The 15,954-nt window shown below is 52.3% G+C and overlaps 1 protein-coding gene across 1 annotated transcript; it reads right to left on the bottom strand.

The window, feature by feature from the left end:
* Positions 1 to 2,689: 2,689 nt before the first annotated feature.
* Positions 2,690 to 10,351, bottom strand: NEFH (neurofilament heavy chain). Its single transcript, XM_060119530.1, has 5 exons — positions 9,475 to 10,351; positions 7,381 to 7,580; positions 6,279 to 6,403; positions 4,001 to 4,652; positions 2,690 to 3,946 (listed from the first exon to the last, which is right to left on the bottom strand). Exons 1-5 carry the CDS (start codon positions 10,349 to 10,351, stop codon positions 2,690 to 2,692), a joined length of 3,111 nt encoding a protein of 1,036 aa, XP_059975513.1.
* Between the last annotated feature and the right edge of the window lie 5,603 nt (positions 10,352 to 15,954).

Genomic DNA, 15,954 nt, shown 5'->3' with positions numbered 1-15,954 from the left:
CCCAGACCCACGCTAGTCTAGATAGGGCTGCACAGCTCTTGTCCATCAACTCTTCTTTGTCATCATCCTGGGGATTCCCTTCTTGTCTCTTCTTTGTTATAGTCCCTGTTTTCTGTATTCTTAGATTTTCTGTTTCTTGGTTTATAGTCTCCTGTTGTTGGAGCATGTCCCCCTAGTGATTTCAGAGAAAGGGTTTATGGGAAGTAAACTTTGGGGACTTTGTATGCTTTAAATTGCCCTTTATCTACCCTCACACTTGATTTATCAGTATAGACTTCTAGGCATTTCCCATCATTGAGAAGTTTGGGACCATTCTTGTTCTTGATCATTTTTTTTTTTCCTCCTCTCTCTCTCTCTAGAAGATTTTAGAATCCTCTCTATCCCTGGGTTCTGAAATGTCAGGTCCAGTTTATATAATTCAGATGGCTGACTCCACCCTGGATCTAGAGTTTGACATGTGACCCAGCAGGTCCAATTAGTATGTTCCATTAATTTCAGGATAGGCACATAACCTGACCATGTAATGAGACTCAGTTCTCAGACTTTGGTTGAACTGGTGGGGACACAGTCTCTCTCTCCCTGATTTGTACCTGGAAGGGTGCAAGCCCATAGCTACTTAGGATCTCCATGAAAAGAAGGCCTTCCTGAGAGGGAAGCTGTATTAGTTAACTATTTTATTTTATTTTAATTTTTTGGCTGCGCGGGGTCTTCGTTGCTGCAAGTGGGCTTTTCTAGTTGTGGCGAGTGGGGGCTACTCTTTGTTGCGGTGCATGGGCTTCTCATTGTGGTGGCCTCTCTTGTTGCGGAGCACAGGCTCTAGGCATGTGGGCTTCAGTAGTTGCAGCACGCGGGCTCAGTAGTTGCGGTTCGCGGGCTCTAGAGCATAGGCTCAGTAGTTGTGGCACACGGGCTTAGTTGCTCCGTGGCATGTGGGATCTTCCTGGACCAGGACTTGAACCCGTGTCCCCTGCATTGGCAGGTGGATTCTTAACCACTGTGCCACCAGGGAAGTCCAGTCATCTATTTCTATGTAACATATTACCTCAAAACTTAGTGGCTTAAAACAACAAACATCTATCATCCAGGTGCCGTTTAGCTGGGTGCTTCTTCCTTAAGGTCTCTCAGAAGGCTGCAGCCAGGGTGTTGTCTGGGTCTGAAGGCTCAGCAGGGGAGGATCTGCATCTATGCTCAACAGTGTGGTTGTGGCAGGATTTGGTTTCTTGTTATACTGAGGACTGCAGTTCCTCACTGGCTGTTGGCCAGGGGCCTCTTTCAGTTCCAGGCCATGTGGGCTTCTCCTTCCTCCATTGGAATGAGCAAGTAGAATGAGCAAGAGAGAACAAGCAAAAGAGAAGCCAGAATCTTTTTGTAATCTACTCTCAGAAATGACATCCCATCACTTTGCCATATTCTAGTCATTACAAGTAAGTCATGAGGTCAAAATTTTACAGTAAAGACCCCACATAAATCCACAAAAGCACCACAGCTTTGAAACTCGTGTCTGGAGAAGCATGTTGGAGTCCAATTAAGTGACTATTGACAAATTGTTCCCAATAGTGGTGACTATAGTCTTCACTACAGGTGAATTAGCTACATGTGGCCCCTCTTTCAGAAAGCTCATCCCTCCTTACAAAAAAGGACACATGCAGAGCTCTTGAATAGATGGCTCAGTGTCCTCAGGACCTCACCTCTTCCCAGACTTCAGCGTGCATTAGAATCAAGTGGGATTTGGTGAAGCATTCATTGTCCCAGGCCTACCCCTCAGATTCTGATTCAGTGGTCTAGGGTGAAATCAAGAAGTGTGCATATCTATAAGGCTCCCAGATGATGCTTATGTAGGTGGTCCATGGACCTCACTGAGAAACCACACACCTGTCTACAAGATTTTAAAGATAAAAGCACCGAGCACATTGCCTGGCACATGGTTTGTGCCCGGGAAATAGCCCGAGAGGCCTTGTAACTGGTCCCAGACCCGCACAAGACCTCTGATTCCCATTCAGTCCTGTGCGTTCTTAAGAGTGAGATCAAGACTTCCCTTGCCCATCCCCCAGCCTGCCCACGGGAAAAGAATAAATAACAACAGCAGCATTTTCATTTTATAAGCACTTGGTTTTATTGCACAGAAGCAATTGAAAGTGGACTCCAGTGGAAAAGTGCGCCCTGGCATGGTTCAGTGGCCAGCGCCCAGCCCCACCTGCTCCAGCTCTTCCAGGATAGAGAGCTTTGGGCAAGGGCTCGACCACTCCTTTGGAAAACAGAAGGCATTCAGGAATAGGTTAAGACATCTCAAGCATAATGTGTTTCTAACTGCTCATTCATTATTGCGGTCATCTGTCAGTTGCACATACAGGAAATAAATGCACTTATTTGGAGAGGAGGGGGCAGTTTTTATAGTCAAGTGTTTACATGTGGCATTCGGCATATATCACATTCGGCTACATAAGCTATCATAACATAATTGTCCATCGCCTAGGGAGGGTTTGGGGTGTGGGGCCGGGGGTTGGGAGGACCCTCTCCTGCTAACACGTTGCTAATAGAAATTCCTGTTTGGTGAAGGAGGGCCCATAGTCTAAGCAGAGTTTCTTCTTAAAGAAAAGGGAGAAAAAATGAAAATTTGTTACACCGACCCTTGAGCTCCCAGACCCTCCTGAGTTTCTTTGGCTGCTCTGGATGTTCCTTTCTCCCTGCCTTACTTCTCTCCTTTGGTGGCCTTGTCTTCTGTGGCCTTCTCTGGAGGCCTGCTGTCTTTCTGGTCTGTGCTAGAGGATTTCTCAGCCTTTTCTGCCTTGGCTTTGCCTGGTGTGGAGGCCTCCTTGCTGGGCTCCTCCTTGGCTTGGGCCTCTGCTTTGGGTTTCTCCTCAGGCTTCTTGGCCTCTGTGGCCTTCCCCTCCTTGGCGTCTTTTTTCTCAGGTGCCGCTGGCATCTCTTCCTTCTTTGGCTTTTCCGGCTCTTTCTCTGCTGCTTTGCTGGGTTCTTTGGCCTTGGCATCATCTGGTTCCTTCTTGGCCACCTCAGTCTTCTCTTTGGGTTTGGCTTCTTCCTTCCCCTTGGCAGCAGCCTCCTTCTCTGGGGTCGTTGCTTTTTTCTTATCTTCAGCCTCTTCCTTCTTGGCTTCAGCTTTGGGTTCTTTGGGCTTTTCCACAGCAGGGTCCTTCTTCTCCTTCTCGGGCTTTGGAGCCTCTTTCTTGGGCACCTCATCTTTCTTGCTGTCCTTCTTCTCCTCAGTTTTCAGTGTGGCTGGAGCTTTCTCTTCCTCTGTCTTCTTTGGGGGCTCTTTGGCTTTCACCTCCTGGGGTTTCTCTTCCTCCTTCACGGGGGACTTTGCCTCCTCCTTCTTTGGGACCTCCTTCTCAGGAGCCTTGGCCTCCTCCTTCACAGGAGACTTGACCTTCTCTGGGGATTTGGCCTCCTCCTTGACAGGGCTTTTGGCCTTCTCCGGGGACTTTGCTTCTTCCTTCACGGGAGACTTGGCCTTCTCAGGGGACTTCACCTCAGCTGGGGACTTGGTCTCTTCTTTCACTGGGGATTTGGCCTTCTCTGGGGATTTGGTCTCTTCCTTCACTGGGGACTTGGCTTTCTCTGGGGACTTCACCTCCACTGGGGACTTGGCCTTCTCTGGGGATTTGGTCTCTTCCTTCACTGGGGACTTGGCCTTCTCTGGGGATTTGGCCTCTTCCTTCACAGGGGACTTGGCCTTCTCTGGGGACTTCACCTCCACTGGGGATTTAGCCTTCTCTGGAGATTTGGCCTCTTCCTTCTCTGGGGATTTGGCCTTCTCTGGGGACTTCACCTCCACTGGGGACTTGGCCTTCTCTGGAGATTTGGCCTCTTCCTTCACAGGGGACTTGGCCTTCTCTGGAGATTTGGCCTCTTCCTTCACAGGGGACTTGGCCTTCTCTGGGGATTTGGCCTCTTCCTTCACAGGGGACTTGGCCTTCTCTGGGGACTTCACCTCCACTGGGGACTTGGCCTTCTCTGGAGATTTGGCATCTTCCTTCACTGGGGACTTGGCCTTCTCTGGGGACTTGGCCTTCTCTGGGGATTTGGCCTCTTCCTTCACAGGGGACTTGGCCTTCTCTGGGGATTTGGCCTCTTCCTTCACAGGGGATTTGGCCTTCTCTGGGGACTTCACCTCCACTGGGGACTTGGCCTTCTCTGGGGACTTGGCCTTCTCTGGGGATTTGGCCTCTTCCTTCACAGGGGACTTAGCCTTCTCTGGAGACTTCACTCCTTCTGGGGACTTGGCCTTCTCAGGGGACTTGGCCTCAGCTGGTGATTTTGCTTCTTCTTTCACAGGGGACTCAGCCTTTTCTGGGGACTTGCCTTCTTCCTTCACTGGGGACTTGGCCTCCTCTTTCTCTGGAGACGCGGCCTCTTCTGCTGGGGGAGATTTTGCTGCTTCTTCTCCCCCTTCCTCCTCCTCTTTGGCCTCTTTCTCTTCTTCTTCAGTCACTTCCTCAGTCAGCTGGACCTCCTCTGTCTGTTCCTGCACAATCACAGTTTCCTTCTCTGACTTTTCTACCACCTTGATCTTCTCTTCGCTTTTGACTTTTATATGAGTGGATATGGCAGGGATTTTGGGGAGTCCTTCTAGAAGGGAGAAAGGACTCGGGCCAAAGCCAATCCGACACTCTTCACCCTCCAGGAGTTTTCTGCAGAATGGATAATGGAACAGGTTACTATTAACTCAGAGCCGATCAATGAGTTAGGGGGCTTCCTGAGTTACTCTGAAGGTCCACCGCATCCAGTGATATGCACTTTGGTGGAGGAAGGGATGTGAATGGTGGGCACTTTGAGACTGGAGAAGGTCACTTAGCAGATCATCCCAGGGACCACCCAGAATCCACACCCCAATGGCACTGCTCTTGTTGAACGCAGCTAAGGTTGCAACTTATAAAACTTTTTTCTCCTGAAAAAATGGCCCTCAAGAGAAAACACCTATATTAACAACATTTATACTTATTGTCCCTCAACTAAAATGTTATTCAAGAGGAAGGTGGAAGTATGAGCAAGGAATTCCACATGTATAAACCTGGGTTTAAGAGGTCTTAGAATGTTCCCATTTGAATTTCAAGGGTCTCCTATTACCTTATAGTCTCATCCTTTGGGTTTTAGGAACGTGGTGGGGGCAGTTTCCACTCTTTCCTACTCACTAGACATGTGACTTTAGCTAAGCCACTCAAACTCTTTCATCCTCAGTCTCCTCATTGGTAAAAACAGGGTCATTAAGAGTCCCAACCTCAGAGGGTTGTTTCAGTGAAATAATAAATAAAAAGAACCTGGCAATACCTGCCTCAGAGTAAGTGTAGGGGTTACCCATACAGACCAGGGCTTTGCAAAATTTAACGGCATGCAAATCACCCAGGTATCTGATTAAAATGCAGATTTTCATTCAACAGGTCTGGGGTGCCTTTCTAACCAGCTTTCAGATAATGTTGATTGTGCTACTCCATGGACAACACTTTGAGTAGCAAGACTAGAGATTAGAGCCAAGAGGTGGGAAGTGAAGGGTCATTAGCCAACAACTGGGACAGGTCCTCATGGGGTCAGCCCTGTTCCTTAGCAGGAAACTGCTAAGCTGGGAGGTCTCTTGACTTTCTCATGGCTACTTTTTACTGAGGGGTTTCTCTGTGGCAGTCCAGTGGTACCTGTGTTACCTGGATTAGCTCAGGAACAGGATTAGCACCTCCTCCCAACAATCCCAGGACGTGGGTTACTGTTATTATCACCCCTATTTTATTTCCCCAGGAAACAACTGCTCAGAGAGCTAGAAATCTCTAAGAGGTAGAGTTGTGAAGGCCCTTGACAACTCAAGTACCTCCTTTCCCTCCAAGACAACCTCTAGCTGGCTGGATTTGGGAAGAGGGTGAGGAGCTTTAACCCTCTGAATCACTGTCAGAATGAAACTAAGTCACTCTCAAGATATTTGTCTCTCAAAAGGTAGAATGGTGGTTGCCAGGGCTCGGGGGAGGGAAGGGAAGGGAGTGGAGAGTTACTGTTTAATGAGCACTGAATTTCAGTTTGGGAAGATGAAAAACGGTCTGGACATAGATGATGGTGATGATTGCACAGTAATGTAAATATTTTGAATGCCCCTGAACTGTATACTTAAAAATGGTTAAATGGTAAATTTTCTGTTATATACATTTCACCGCAATACAAAAAAAAATTTTTTATTTTTTTGTCTCTAAGACTGGCAGGCTACCTCACTGTGGGGCTTAAAATCCAAGGCTTCTCCTTCTAAGAACCACCACCCAAAGGCCCCCTGGCCCCCTCACCTGTAAGCAGCAATCTCAATATCCAGAGCCATCTTGACATTGAGCAGGTCCTGGTACTCTCGGAGCTGGGCTGCCATCTCCCACTTGGTGTTCCTGAGCTCAGCATCCAGCTGCTGGATGGCTTCCTGGGGAGGAGAAGTCACATACATGTCACGCGCCAGTCAGCATTCTGGCCCTCAGCACTGGAGGAGCTGGGGCGGGCTATGCAGACCCAACGTAGTCCTGTTCAGCCAGGCTTGCTGGGGCCAACCCCCACCCGGTGAAAGCTACGGATCTCATTCATGGACATGAAAGCCACCTGGAACAAAACTCCTGCTGTGTGTATAACCTCAGCCTAGGGAGTGGTCTGGAACGAAACACACCAGACACCAACAATGGTCATCACAGGTCAGTGGGATAATGGGTGAATTTTTACAGATCTTAAGCTTAGAAAGGGCTCAGTGGGAACACGGCCTTGTCTGCTTTGGCTCCCTATTGTTTTCCCAGTGCTCCAAAGTGCCTGCCACACAGTACAGGCTCGGGAGGCATCTGTTGACCGAGACAATACACAGAAGCACGCTCAGTACTAGCTGAAGCTTCTCCCCTGACCCCAAGCCCACTTAGCCACTGCTTGAAGTGAATCAGTATGGCTGATTTTTATTGCCTCCTTTTTCTACAATCACCATATATTACTTGCATAATAAGCTCTTTAAAAGAGGTATTTTCTTTTGGCAGTTGTCTTTAATGGGAGGTATCTGCCAAGGCCTTCCCCAGGCTACCCTCACTCATAGACACTGTTTATTGTTTACTGAATGCTCACTATGACCAAGACCCTGCTGAGCACACTCACTCCTCGCATGAAAAGTTCGTCTCTCTCTTTAAGCTTTATAGCTCTGCAAAGGAGGCTTTTTTTTTTCCCATTGCATTGAGGGAATTCAGAGTCAGAGAGGCAGACACTTTCCAGGGGTCACACGGCTAGAAAGACATACTGGTACCCCTGGTATGTCTGACTCCAAGGCCCATGGTCTTAGCTATGATGACCCCACTCAAAGAGGGGCAATGACTTGTCCAGGGTCACCCAACCAGGTGAGACAGCCTGGCTCTCTGCCCCACCCCTGCCCACCTGGTAGGATGCGATGTCAGCCTGATGACGGTCCTCCAGCTCGGAGCGCTGCCTCTCCAGTGAGTCCTTGGTGCTTTTGAGCGCCTCCAGCTCTGTGGTCCTGGCCTGCAGCTGCCGCCGGTACTCAGTTATCTCCTCCTGTGCCAAGCGCATGGCGTCTGTGTTCACCTTGGCTGCCTCTGACAGTCGGTCCAGTCTCACTGGGAGAGAAGGGAGTAGGGCACAGGGTTAGACACAACTGGATTTGGATTCTACTGCCCAGATCTGGAAGGTGACACACATGGGTTGAGGACCTACTGAGTGCCGGTGCCATCTTGGATGCTTAACTCACCCTATCCTTTGTGATAGGCAAATGACGACTGCCCAAGGCCGGTAGGCCAGTTTGAGCAGCAGAGCTGGGGTTCAAATCTAGTGTCTATCTGGCTTCAAAGATCACACTGTCTCCCCAAATTCAGGATCTGGAAACTGCAGGGCAAAGGAAGCCCACATTTCTGGCCCTCCTGGTTCAGCTCCCCAGCAAAGGCTGGCAGTGCTGAGGGTTCATATGTGAAACCTGACCCATGGGGCTTAACTCTGAGCTTGTGGTTGAACAAGTTAATGAGTCTGTGACCTTTAGAGGCACGAGGGCGCCGTGAGCCACCATGTAGCCATAGCCCCTTCCTTGCAGGTTTCTGCTTTGCAGAGCCCAAGGTCACTGCAGAGCCTGGGGCCTGCGTGCCAGCTCCTCTGTCCCTTCCTCCCCCTTGCTGCGCATTCTCTAGCACAGGAGCCTCTGTGCCAATGGCAGCCACACCCTGGCCCCTGTGAGCAATGGGCTGCAGGTTCCCAGAAGACTTTTCAGGGGCCAGTGGGTATCTGGAGGCTAGTCTGAACCTCCTGAATGTGGACATCCTGAATCCTGAGATAATGACACTCAGGACCTGAGTCTTGGGCGTGGGGGAGGAAGAAGGGATGCCAGCTGGGTGGTCCAGAAGTCCTGAGATGGATGAAGGGCAACGCCCAAGAGAGCAGAGAGGTTTGCTCTGGGAGGAGCCTTGCTGCAGAGATGGGGGAGGGGATGGTTCTACCACTGCAGAGGAGAGGAAGGAACTGGAAAAGCAATGCATCAAAATCCCAGCTTTTCTGGTTTTTCTCTGCTAGTACTGGCAAAGATTTAGAAACCATCCAAGTCGGTGAGGATTCTTACGCACTGTGGATCACAGACCTGTCTGAAAATCACTGAAGCCTCTGTACCCTCTCCCAGGAACAATGCAGAAGTTTTACAGACAGTTTCAGGAAGGCTCATGGAGCTCCCCAGGGTAAGAAGCCCAGTTAGTCGACCCCCCTTTCAACCCCAAAAGAAATGAAAACCAGAGAGGGCAAGTGTTGGCCAAAGTCACCCTGCAGGTGCTGGGCACAGCTTCAAAGCTGCTGCAGCTGCAACCTAGCTGACTCAGGGTGGCACGGAGTTGGGGGAGGGAGATGGGTTTGGGAGGCTCCAGGCTTTTCTGAAGGGGAGCAAGGACATTAAAGGGCCCACAAGCCACTTGAGCTTCAGGTACCAATTGGTTGTAATGGTGGTCCCCCTGGGGAGAAAGAATGTGAGAATGACCCACCCTCCCCAACTGTAGTGGGGAGGAGCCCGATAGGTGTCAGAATAGGGTTCCCTGCAGTGTGCAAGAAAGGAGGTGGGCAGCATTGGACAGGGAAGCCATGTTACTTTGAAGGGCAAAGAGCGCCCCAGCGACTAGAAGCCGGCACCGCTTTGGAGCAGTAGAGGGAACCTGATGAAGAGGGGCCTCACAGTGGGGTTACCAAAACTCGGGAGAAGGAGCAGAAAGGACCCAGAGTTGAAGGACAGATATAAGGACCCTGGAGAAGGCCAAAGGAGAACCTACAGTTGGGGGGAAGTGGGGGTGTTCCACAAGAGACCCAGAGTAAAACTGTTTTTTAACTAAGGGGCATGCACTCTGCAGGAGGAAGCTGAGCAACGCACCATCCGGTCCAGCCACCTCTATGCAGAGTCCACCAGCACCCTAAGTCACGCCACCCTTCCCCTCACTAACCGACCAACAGAGGGCGCCCCATCCTCCCTGTCCCCGCTCGCCTGCGAACCTCGGAACCACTCCTCGGACTGTAGCGTGCTCTGCACTGCGTGGCCTTCCAGCTGCGCGCGGATCTCGCGCAGTGCCGACGTCACGTCGCACTTGAGGGCGTCGCGCGCCTCGGCCTGCGCCTGAGTCTGCGCGGCGCTGCTGCCCTGGATCTGGCCGAGCAACTCGCCCACCTCCTGCTGGTGGTGACGCCGCAGGTAGCCGCACTCTTCCTGCAGGGCCTGAGCCTTCTTCTGCAGCTCGACGCGCGCCGCTTCGGCCTCCTGCGCAAAGCGCGCAAGTGCACGCGCCGCCGCCTCAGCCTCCTCGCGCTGCCGGGCCTCGTCGTCTAGGCGCTGGCGCACGTGCGCGATGTCCTCCAGCAGGTGCTCTTGCTCCAGGCGCAGCTGGCCGCGGGCCGCGCCCAAGCGCAGCACAGCGCCGCGCATCTCGCGCACCTCGCGCTCGTATAGCTCGCCCATGGCGGCGCGGCCCGCCTGCTGCTGCCGCAGCGCCGCCGCCTCTCCCTCCAGGCTGCGGTTATGTGCCTCGAGCTGCCGCACCTTGTCGATGTAGCCCGCGAAGCGGTCGTTCAGCGCCTGCAGCTGTTCCTTCTCGCTGCGCGCCGCCGCCGCCGCCACCACGCAGCCCTCCGGTCCGTTGCTCAGCGTGTCTAGCGAGTCGGTGCTGGAGGCGGCTCCCGCGCCGCGGAAGCGGCTCGGCGAGGCCGACACGGAGCTCACGGACGTCCGCGCCCATGAGTGGAAGCCGCTGGAGGAGCCGGCTGCAGAGCGCGCTCCACCCGCGCCGCCCTTGCGAGTCAGCCCGTAGTGCAGACTGCCGCCTCCGTGGAGCGGCGGGAAGGCGCCCAGCAGCGCCTCAGCGCCGCTGAAGCTCATCTTGGCCGGAGCAGGTGCGGCTGCCGGCGGAGCGGGAACCCGAGGCCGGGACGGGGCGGGCGGCACTGCGGTAGCACCCGGACTGCCGGCCCTTTTATAGCAGCCCGGCGGGGTCCAGCCCCTCAGCGGTTGCTGGGGGGGTGAGCGGGGGAGGAGGGCCCCGCCCTCTCCGCCTCCTCCCCCAGCGGCCCGGGGCCGGCTGGCTCCGCCGCAGTGAGAGGGGCGGGGCAGGGAAACCAAGGAGTGAAGGGGAATCGACGACGCAGCGTCAGAGAAGCACCCCCGAAGCAGAGTCAGGCGGTAGAGGACTCCCGGAGTGGACCGAAGGGGAGCCCCCTGATGCGGGTCGGGAGACCCTGCTACTATGTTCGGAATTAAAGAAGGAGCCTGAAGTGGGGGGAGGGCAAGGAGACCTGATGGGAATAGGGGCAGGATGCCTTCGGGATGGAGCGATAGAAGACTCGGTAGGATGAGAGGACCCCCGAATGAGAGGGAGCACAGGTTTTTCCACATAATTAGACTCTCAGGATAGGGGATGCAGAGTGTCTGCAGCCGGCCCGGAATAGGGGAGGGAGAAAAGTAAACCTGAATGGAGGCATAGTGGGCAGTACAGAGGGTAGAGGTAGAAAACCCCTGAGTGGAGGTACACTGTTCCCCTAGTAACTAGAGGGGCCACCAGGAGAGGGCTCAAGGAACTTTGCAGCCGGCTCCGGAATACAGGAGGAGGACCTGGAGTTGGGGAGGGCAACAAGGCTGCCCTGAATGGGCGTGTGGGAGACACTGCAGAGGATGGAGAAGGGAAGCCCGGATTGGGGGGCACAGTGGTCTCCGCAGGATAGGAGGCAGGAGACCCTACAACTGGCCCCAGCAAGGAGGGCCCTCAGTGAAGTGGCAGAGGGTCCCCTGTAAAGGCAGGGTGTGTAAGGGTCAGGGAACCAAGAGTGGGCGTGCTGCGGGGAACTTGGCATGAAGCTGGGAGAGTTGACGCCTGTGGGGAGTGGGGGAAGTGACAGGAGGGCTAGGAGTCACTCAGGCCAGGGTCTGCACACTGAGGTCAGCTCCACAGTTGCTGGCAAATGACCTTGGACAAGTTGTCCCCCCTCCCCCCACTCGGTTTTCCCATCTTTACAGAGAAAGGACCTTGCCCTGGGTCAGGCTGTGACTTGAGACCCCCTGCTCCCCCAGCAGCTTCTGACTTGGGGGATCTCTGGCAGAATTGGGGGAGGAGAACCCTCCTACTGCCCGTGGATATAGCAGCCATTTTCCCACAACTAGGAAGTCCATCTTTGTTCCTCTCCCCTCCCCATCTCCTCAGCTTCAACTTGTAGTCTCTCCCCGACACCCACAACAGACAAGTGGGTGCCATGCTAGATTTCCCTTCTCCCCCCCGGAGAAGTGGTGGGATACTTTCAGGGTACCAGAGTCCCTCACCCCTATAAACCTTAATTCACGTAGAAAAGAGGACCCTGGTATTTGGAGGGCCCTGCAACAGTTGGTGGTTATTTGGCTTTTTCTTAGGTTTGGCTCCTGTCAAGTGCCTTGGGAGTGGGGGCGGCGCTGCGGCTGGTGCTTCAGCACCAGGGACAGGGCCTACTGCTCATTGTTGGGGAGGAAGGGGTTAATTAGCCTCTGCCTTTCCCTTGAGGGATGGGACAGAGAAATGCCATCTCCCCCTTGCCTGATCTCTGTGCTATGCAGATAGGGAACTGAGGAGGGATGGGTGAATGATCCAGTGGAGAAACACCGGCAGCCAGAGACCCAGCCCCTTGACCTTCTGCTAGGGATCTGGTCCCCTGTTTTCTGTGACGTTCTCCCACATACACACCTGGGCTGTCTTGCCTCTCCATTGGGAGCTGAAGGGACACCCCTAGATGCCAGATGCCAGGAGGGAGCCTTGAGACCTCCTGGGGAGTCAGTGTAGACTCCCCTCCCAGACCTGAGCCTCCCTCAGGCAGTTAACCCAAACATTTACAGTTTAACATGGTTTTCATTCTGTAGGATCCCCAGGATGGGGACAGAAAAATACCCTAGGAAAGACCTATGCCAGTTCTTTTCTTTTTGCCTTCCACCTCACTCCCAGACCCCTAGTTCTAAGCGGACCCTCAGAGATGGGGAAGTGATGGCGCTGTCCCTTTAACCACGTCTTACAGGGAGGAGAGTGTGCTGGGGAGGAGGTGGGAGGGGGAAGGGAGTTTCTGGTTTTGCATGGAGAAGCAGAACATGATGAAGCATTTTTCCCCTGTTTAAAGATCCAGCCATGCTCCAGTTTGCAGGGGGCAGAAGGGCACCTTTGCAGTTGGTGGAGGATGGAGGTGAGTGTCTGGTCTGAGGCTTCTGATAATGGCATTTGGGGGGCTCAAGAGGGCTCCCATGCTCTCACATGGCTCCCCATTACTTGTCATTCTGCTTGGAATCTTGCCATTAGAGCCCTGTTCCTTTGGGTCTTTTCAGTCATCTGCATAATGCAGATGCATCCTCTGGGTGTGGGGAGGCTGACAAGCAGCTGACAGCAAGGGAGAGTGGTAGCAGAGGCTGGGTAAAAGAGGGGAGGGGCCAAGATGGATTCTTTCAAGTCTAGCGGGGCACAAACATGAGATTCTAAGCAAGAAGTCCCAAGCATGATTCATGTGGCTGGGGAAAATGATACGAGAGTGGGAGTCCTGGGGTCAGTCCCCCTCAAAGGGCCCTTCAGGCTCACCTCCAGGAAGCCATCTGTTTTACCCCTACATGTAGTCAGTTATCCCCTCCATGGTCCCCAGTGCTAATCCACCACATCACACTTACCACTCCAAGTTGTCATTGGGTGAATGAATGGATGGATGAATAAATTCCATCAGTTCTCCAGCCAAACTTGTGGTCTAGAGGGGACTAAAAATGATCCTGCCCTGAGTCCTTGAGTCTCAAATCACTTTCATCTTCCTTCCCTCAATTCTTACCATTTGAAAGTGAGTAGAACAACATATTCATTCATTAATTCATTCATCCATTCTTCACATGTTTACTGAGTGCCTGCTATGTGATAGGCACACACAAAACACGGAGGTTCAGAACCCCATAAACCTCTAAAATTGCCTCCCTGGGACAAGGGTTCTCAAGTCCTTCCCAAATCCCAATGCAGCATTTCCCAGGGCACCTTCTTGAGGATGGTGATAAGTGTTCCACAAAAAGGAGAGGAAAAGAAGAATTTCACAGTTAAAGGAGTTAAACAGGGCTCTTGGGGCAGCCCTTGGAGCCTGGACGTGGTGATGACCATCGGGAATCTCCCAGAGGTGCCGAGTTCCCCAAACTTATTAGACCACAGGCCCTTCTTGTCCCCAAGTGTCGCCCACATTGGCCCGCACTGCAGAACCCACTCAGACATGGGCTTCAGCCCCTGTTCCCCCTGGGCTGCCATCTGGGCTCCTGCGTACCCCCAAGGTTAGTGCTTTTCAGGAACAGGGCTGCAGTGTGAAGGGTAAAGCAGTACAGCCCTCGGTGAATATCGGCCAAGCATTGCTGCCACTTACTTCATTCATTCAGTGTCTACAGGATTAGACCCTGTGGTGAGCAGTGGGGACTCTGAAGAATGAGACCCTAGTGAGGGGGAATCCCCCCATGTGTACAGCAGAGAGAACTCGGCCACCACTTTCTCCTTGGTACCTCCTCAAACTTGGCAAGGATCACTGTCCCTATTATAGATGAGTAAACGAAGGCCAGAGTAAGGTAGTGAGTTGCCCGAGTTGACCCAGTGACAGGGTCTCAGATCATCCAAGCTTAAGCTGGTGCTGTACACAGTGGGTGGAAACCCATTTCTCAGGCACAGTTGGGGCCCAGATGGCCTGAGGTTGGAGGAATGAGAGGCCCCCAGAGAGAGAACAGGCAGCTGGCTGGAATTGGGGTCTGGCCCTGACAGATCGCCCAGCTGAGAGCCCCTGTGACCTGTAACCCAATGTCAACACATCCTTTACGTGGGGGCTCACTCCCAGCCTGGGCATCCTGCACCACTGTGTCATCTCTCTGTGACCACTGTTTGGGGGGGTGCATTTGCTAAACTCATTCTCTTCCTCCTTTCCATAGAACTTGACCTTTTCTAACATGGAAAATTCTACTATCTTGTCTCCTCCCATACAATGTAAGCTTCATAAGGACAGGGACTTTTGCCTGTCCTATTCAGTACAGCTTTCCTCAGCCCTTGGAACAATGGCTGGCAAACAGTAGGTGTTTAACAAGTAGTCGAATACCTGAGCAGTCCTGCCTGAGAAGCTGGTGAGCACCTGGGCATTTCAGCACCAGGCATCTGGACAGCTCCCGGCCGGCTCAGCCCTTGGAGGGTGGCCGCCGCAGGCTTGGAGCCTCCCAGCCAGCCTGAGCTGCGCACGGTCACCTTTGCTGGGGCTCAAGCCCTGCCCACTGCATTGCTTGCAAACTCACCTCAGTAATACCTTTTCCTTTTTGAGTTCAGCAATTACTTTTATGTATTTGTGAAGTGCCAAGCATTTCTCTTTCTCCTTATCTCTCTTTGGTGCTCATCATGCCTCACATACTCTCTCTCCTTCCCTTCTCTCTGTTCCTTCTTCTTCTATCACGTCCTTCCATCTCTTCCCCACCCCCAGTTTCTCTGTCCTCCTTATCCCTTTCCTCCTCCCCTCTTCCTCCTCCCGCTCCTTAGAGGTGTCCTATTTTTGCAGGCCTTGATTTATAGTAAAGGGGAGGCAGCCTCCCTCCCCCTACTCCCTTTATGAAACAGACAGCAAAAACTGAACTACGTGCAGTTTTGCATAAGCCTCCCCCTCCTAGTATCCACCCATAGTTGTAACCACAAGGGGACTGGCCCAAAGCTGATGAAAGCCTGCAGCAGGTCTGCCTGCCCACCCATCTGTCTGCCGCCCTGGGATGACACCGTGTGGGAGGCTGAATTCTGCCACAAAGGTCAGGAGCTGGTGGGTGGATTTACAGATCAGCCCCATCTCTCCCGCTCTGGTTCCCTTTGCGAGCAATTATGGATGAATGATTCTCCGGCTGTGGTTCCCGAGTCTGAGGGTGAGATGGTTCATTCGTTTTCCCTAAGGGAAAAGTTCTAGCAACTAGATGAGGCTTTCGGAGTTACACACGCTCTAGGGCTGTTTTATTCTTGTTATCTAGTGCAAGAGGCTAAGCAATAATAGGACTCAAGGCTCTCCACTAAGTAGGGGAAGAGGTACCTCTGTTTTTCTCTCTTTTTTCTTTGGATGCATTTTATTTGCTTCAGTAATGGAAATCAAATAGTTGTGCTTTAACTAACATGATTTCATAAAAAAGCATTATTGCATGGTTTGACATTTTTGCAGGGATCTTCAAATATTTTCTTTAAAGCTTTGAACCAGTCATGTTCATCATTATTTCAAAACATGTTCATCATTATTTCAGTTGAGTATGACACATCAACTGAAATTTTACATACTTGCAAAAATGTCCATCTCATCATAATTTCACTATGCAAGTTTTTCTCTTTTTTTTTGGTTTTGTTTATTTCTTTTTTTTTATTTCTTTTTTTTTTTTTTTTTTTTTTTTGCAGTACGCGGGCCTCTCACTGCTGCGGCCTCTCCCGTTGCGGAGCACAGGCTCCGGACGCACAGGCTCAGCGG

Source organism: Mesoplodon densirostris, chromosome 15 (genome assembly GCF_025265405.1).
Source record: "Mesoplodon densirostris isolate mMesDen1 chromosome 15, mMesDen1 primary haplotype, whole genome shotgun sequence".
NCBI lineage: Eukaryota > Metazoa > Chordata > Mammalia > Artiodactyla > Ziphiidae > Mesoplodon > Mesoplodon densirostris.
The sequence above is the reverse complement of the archived record's forward strand: the minus strand, read 5'-3'. Positions and strand labels throughout refer to the sequence as shown.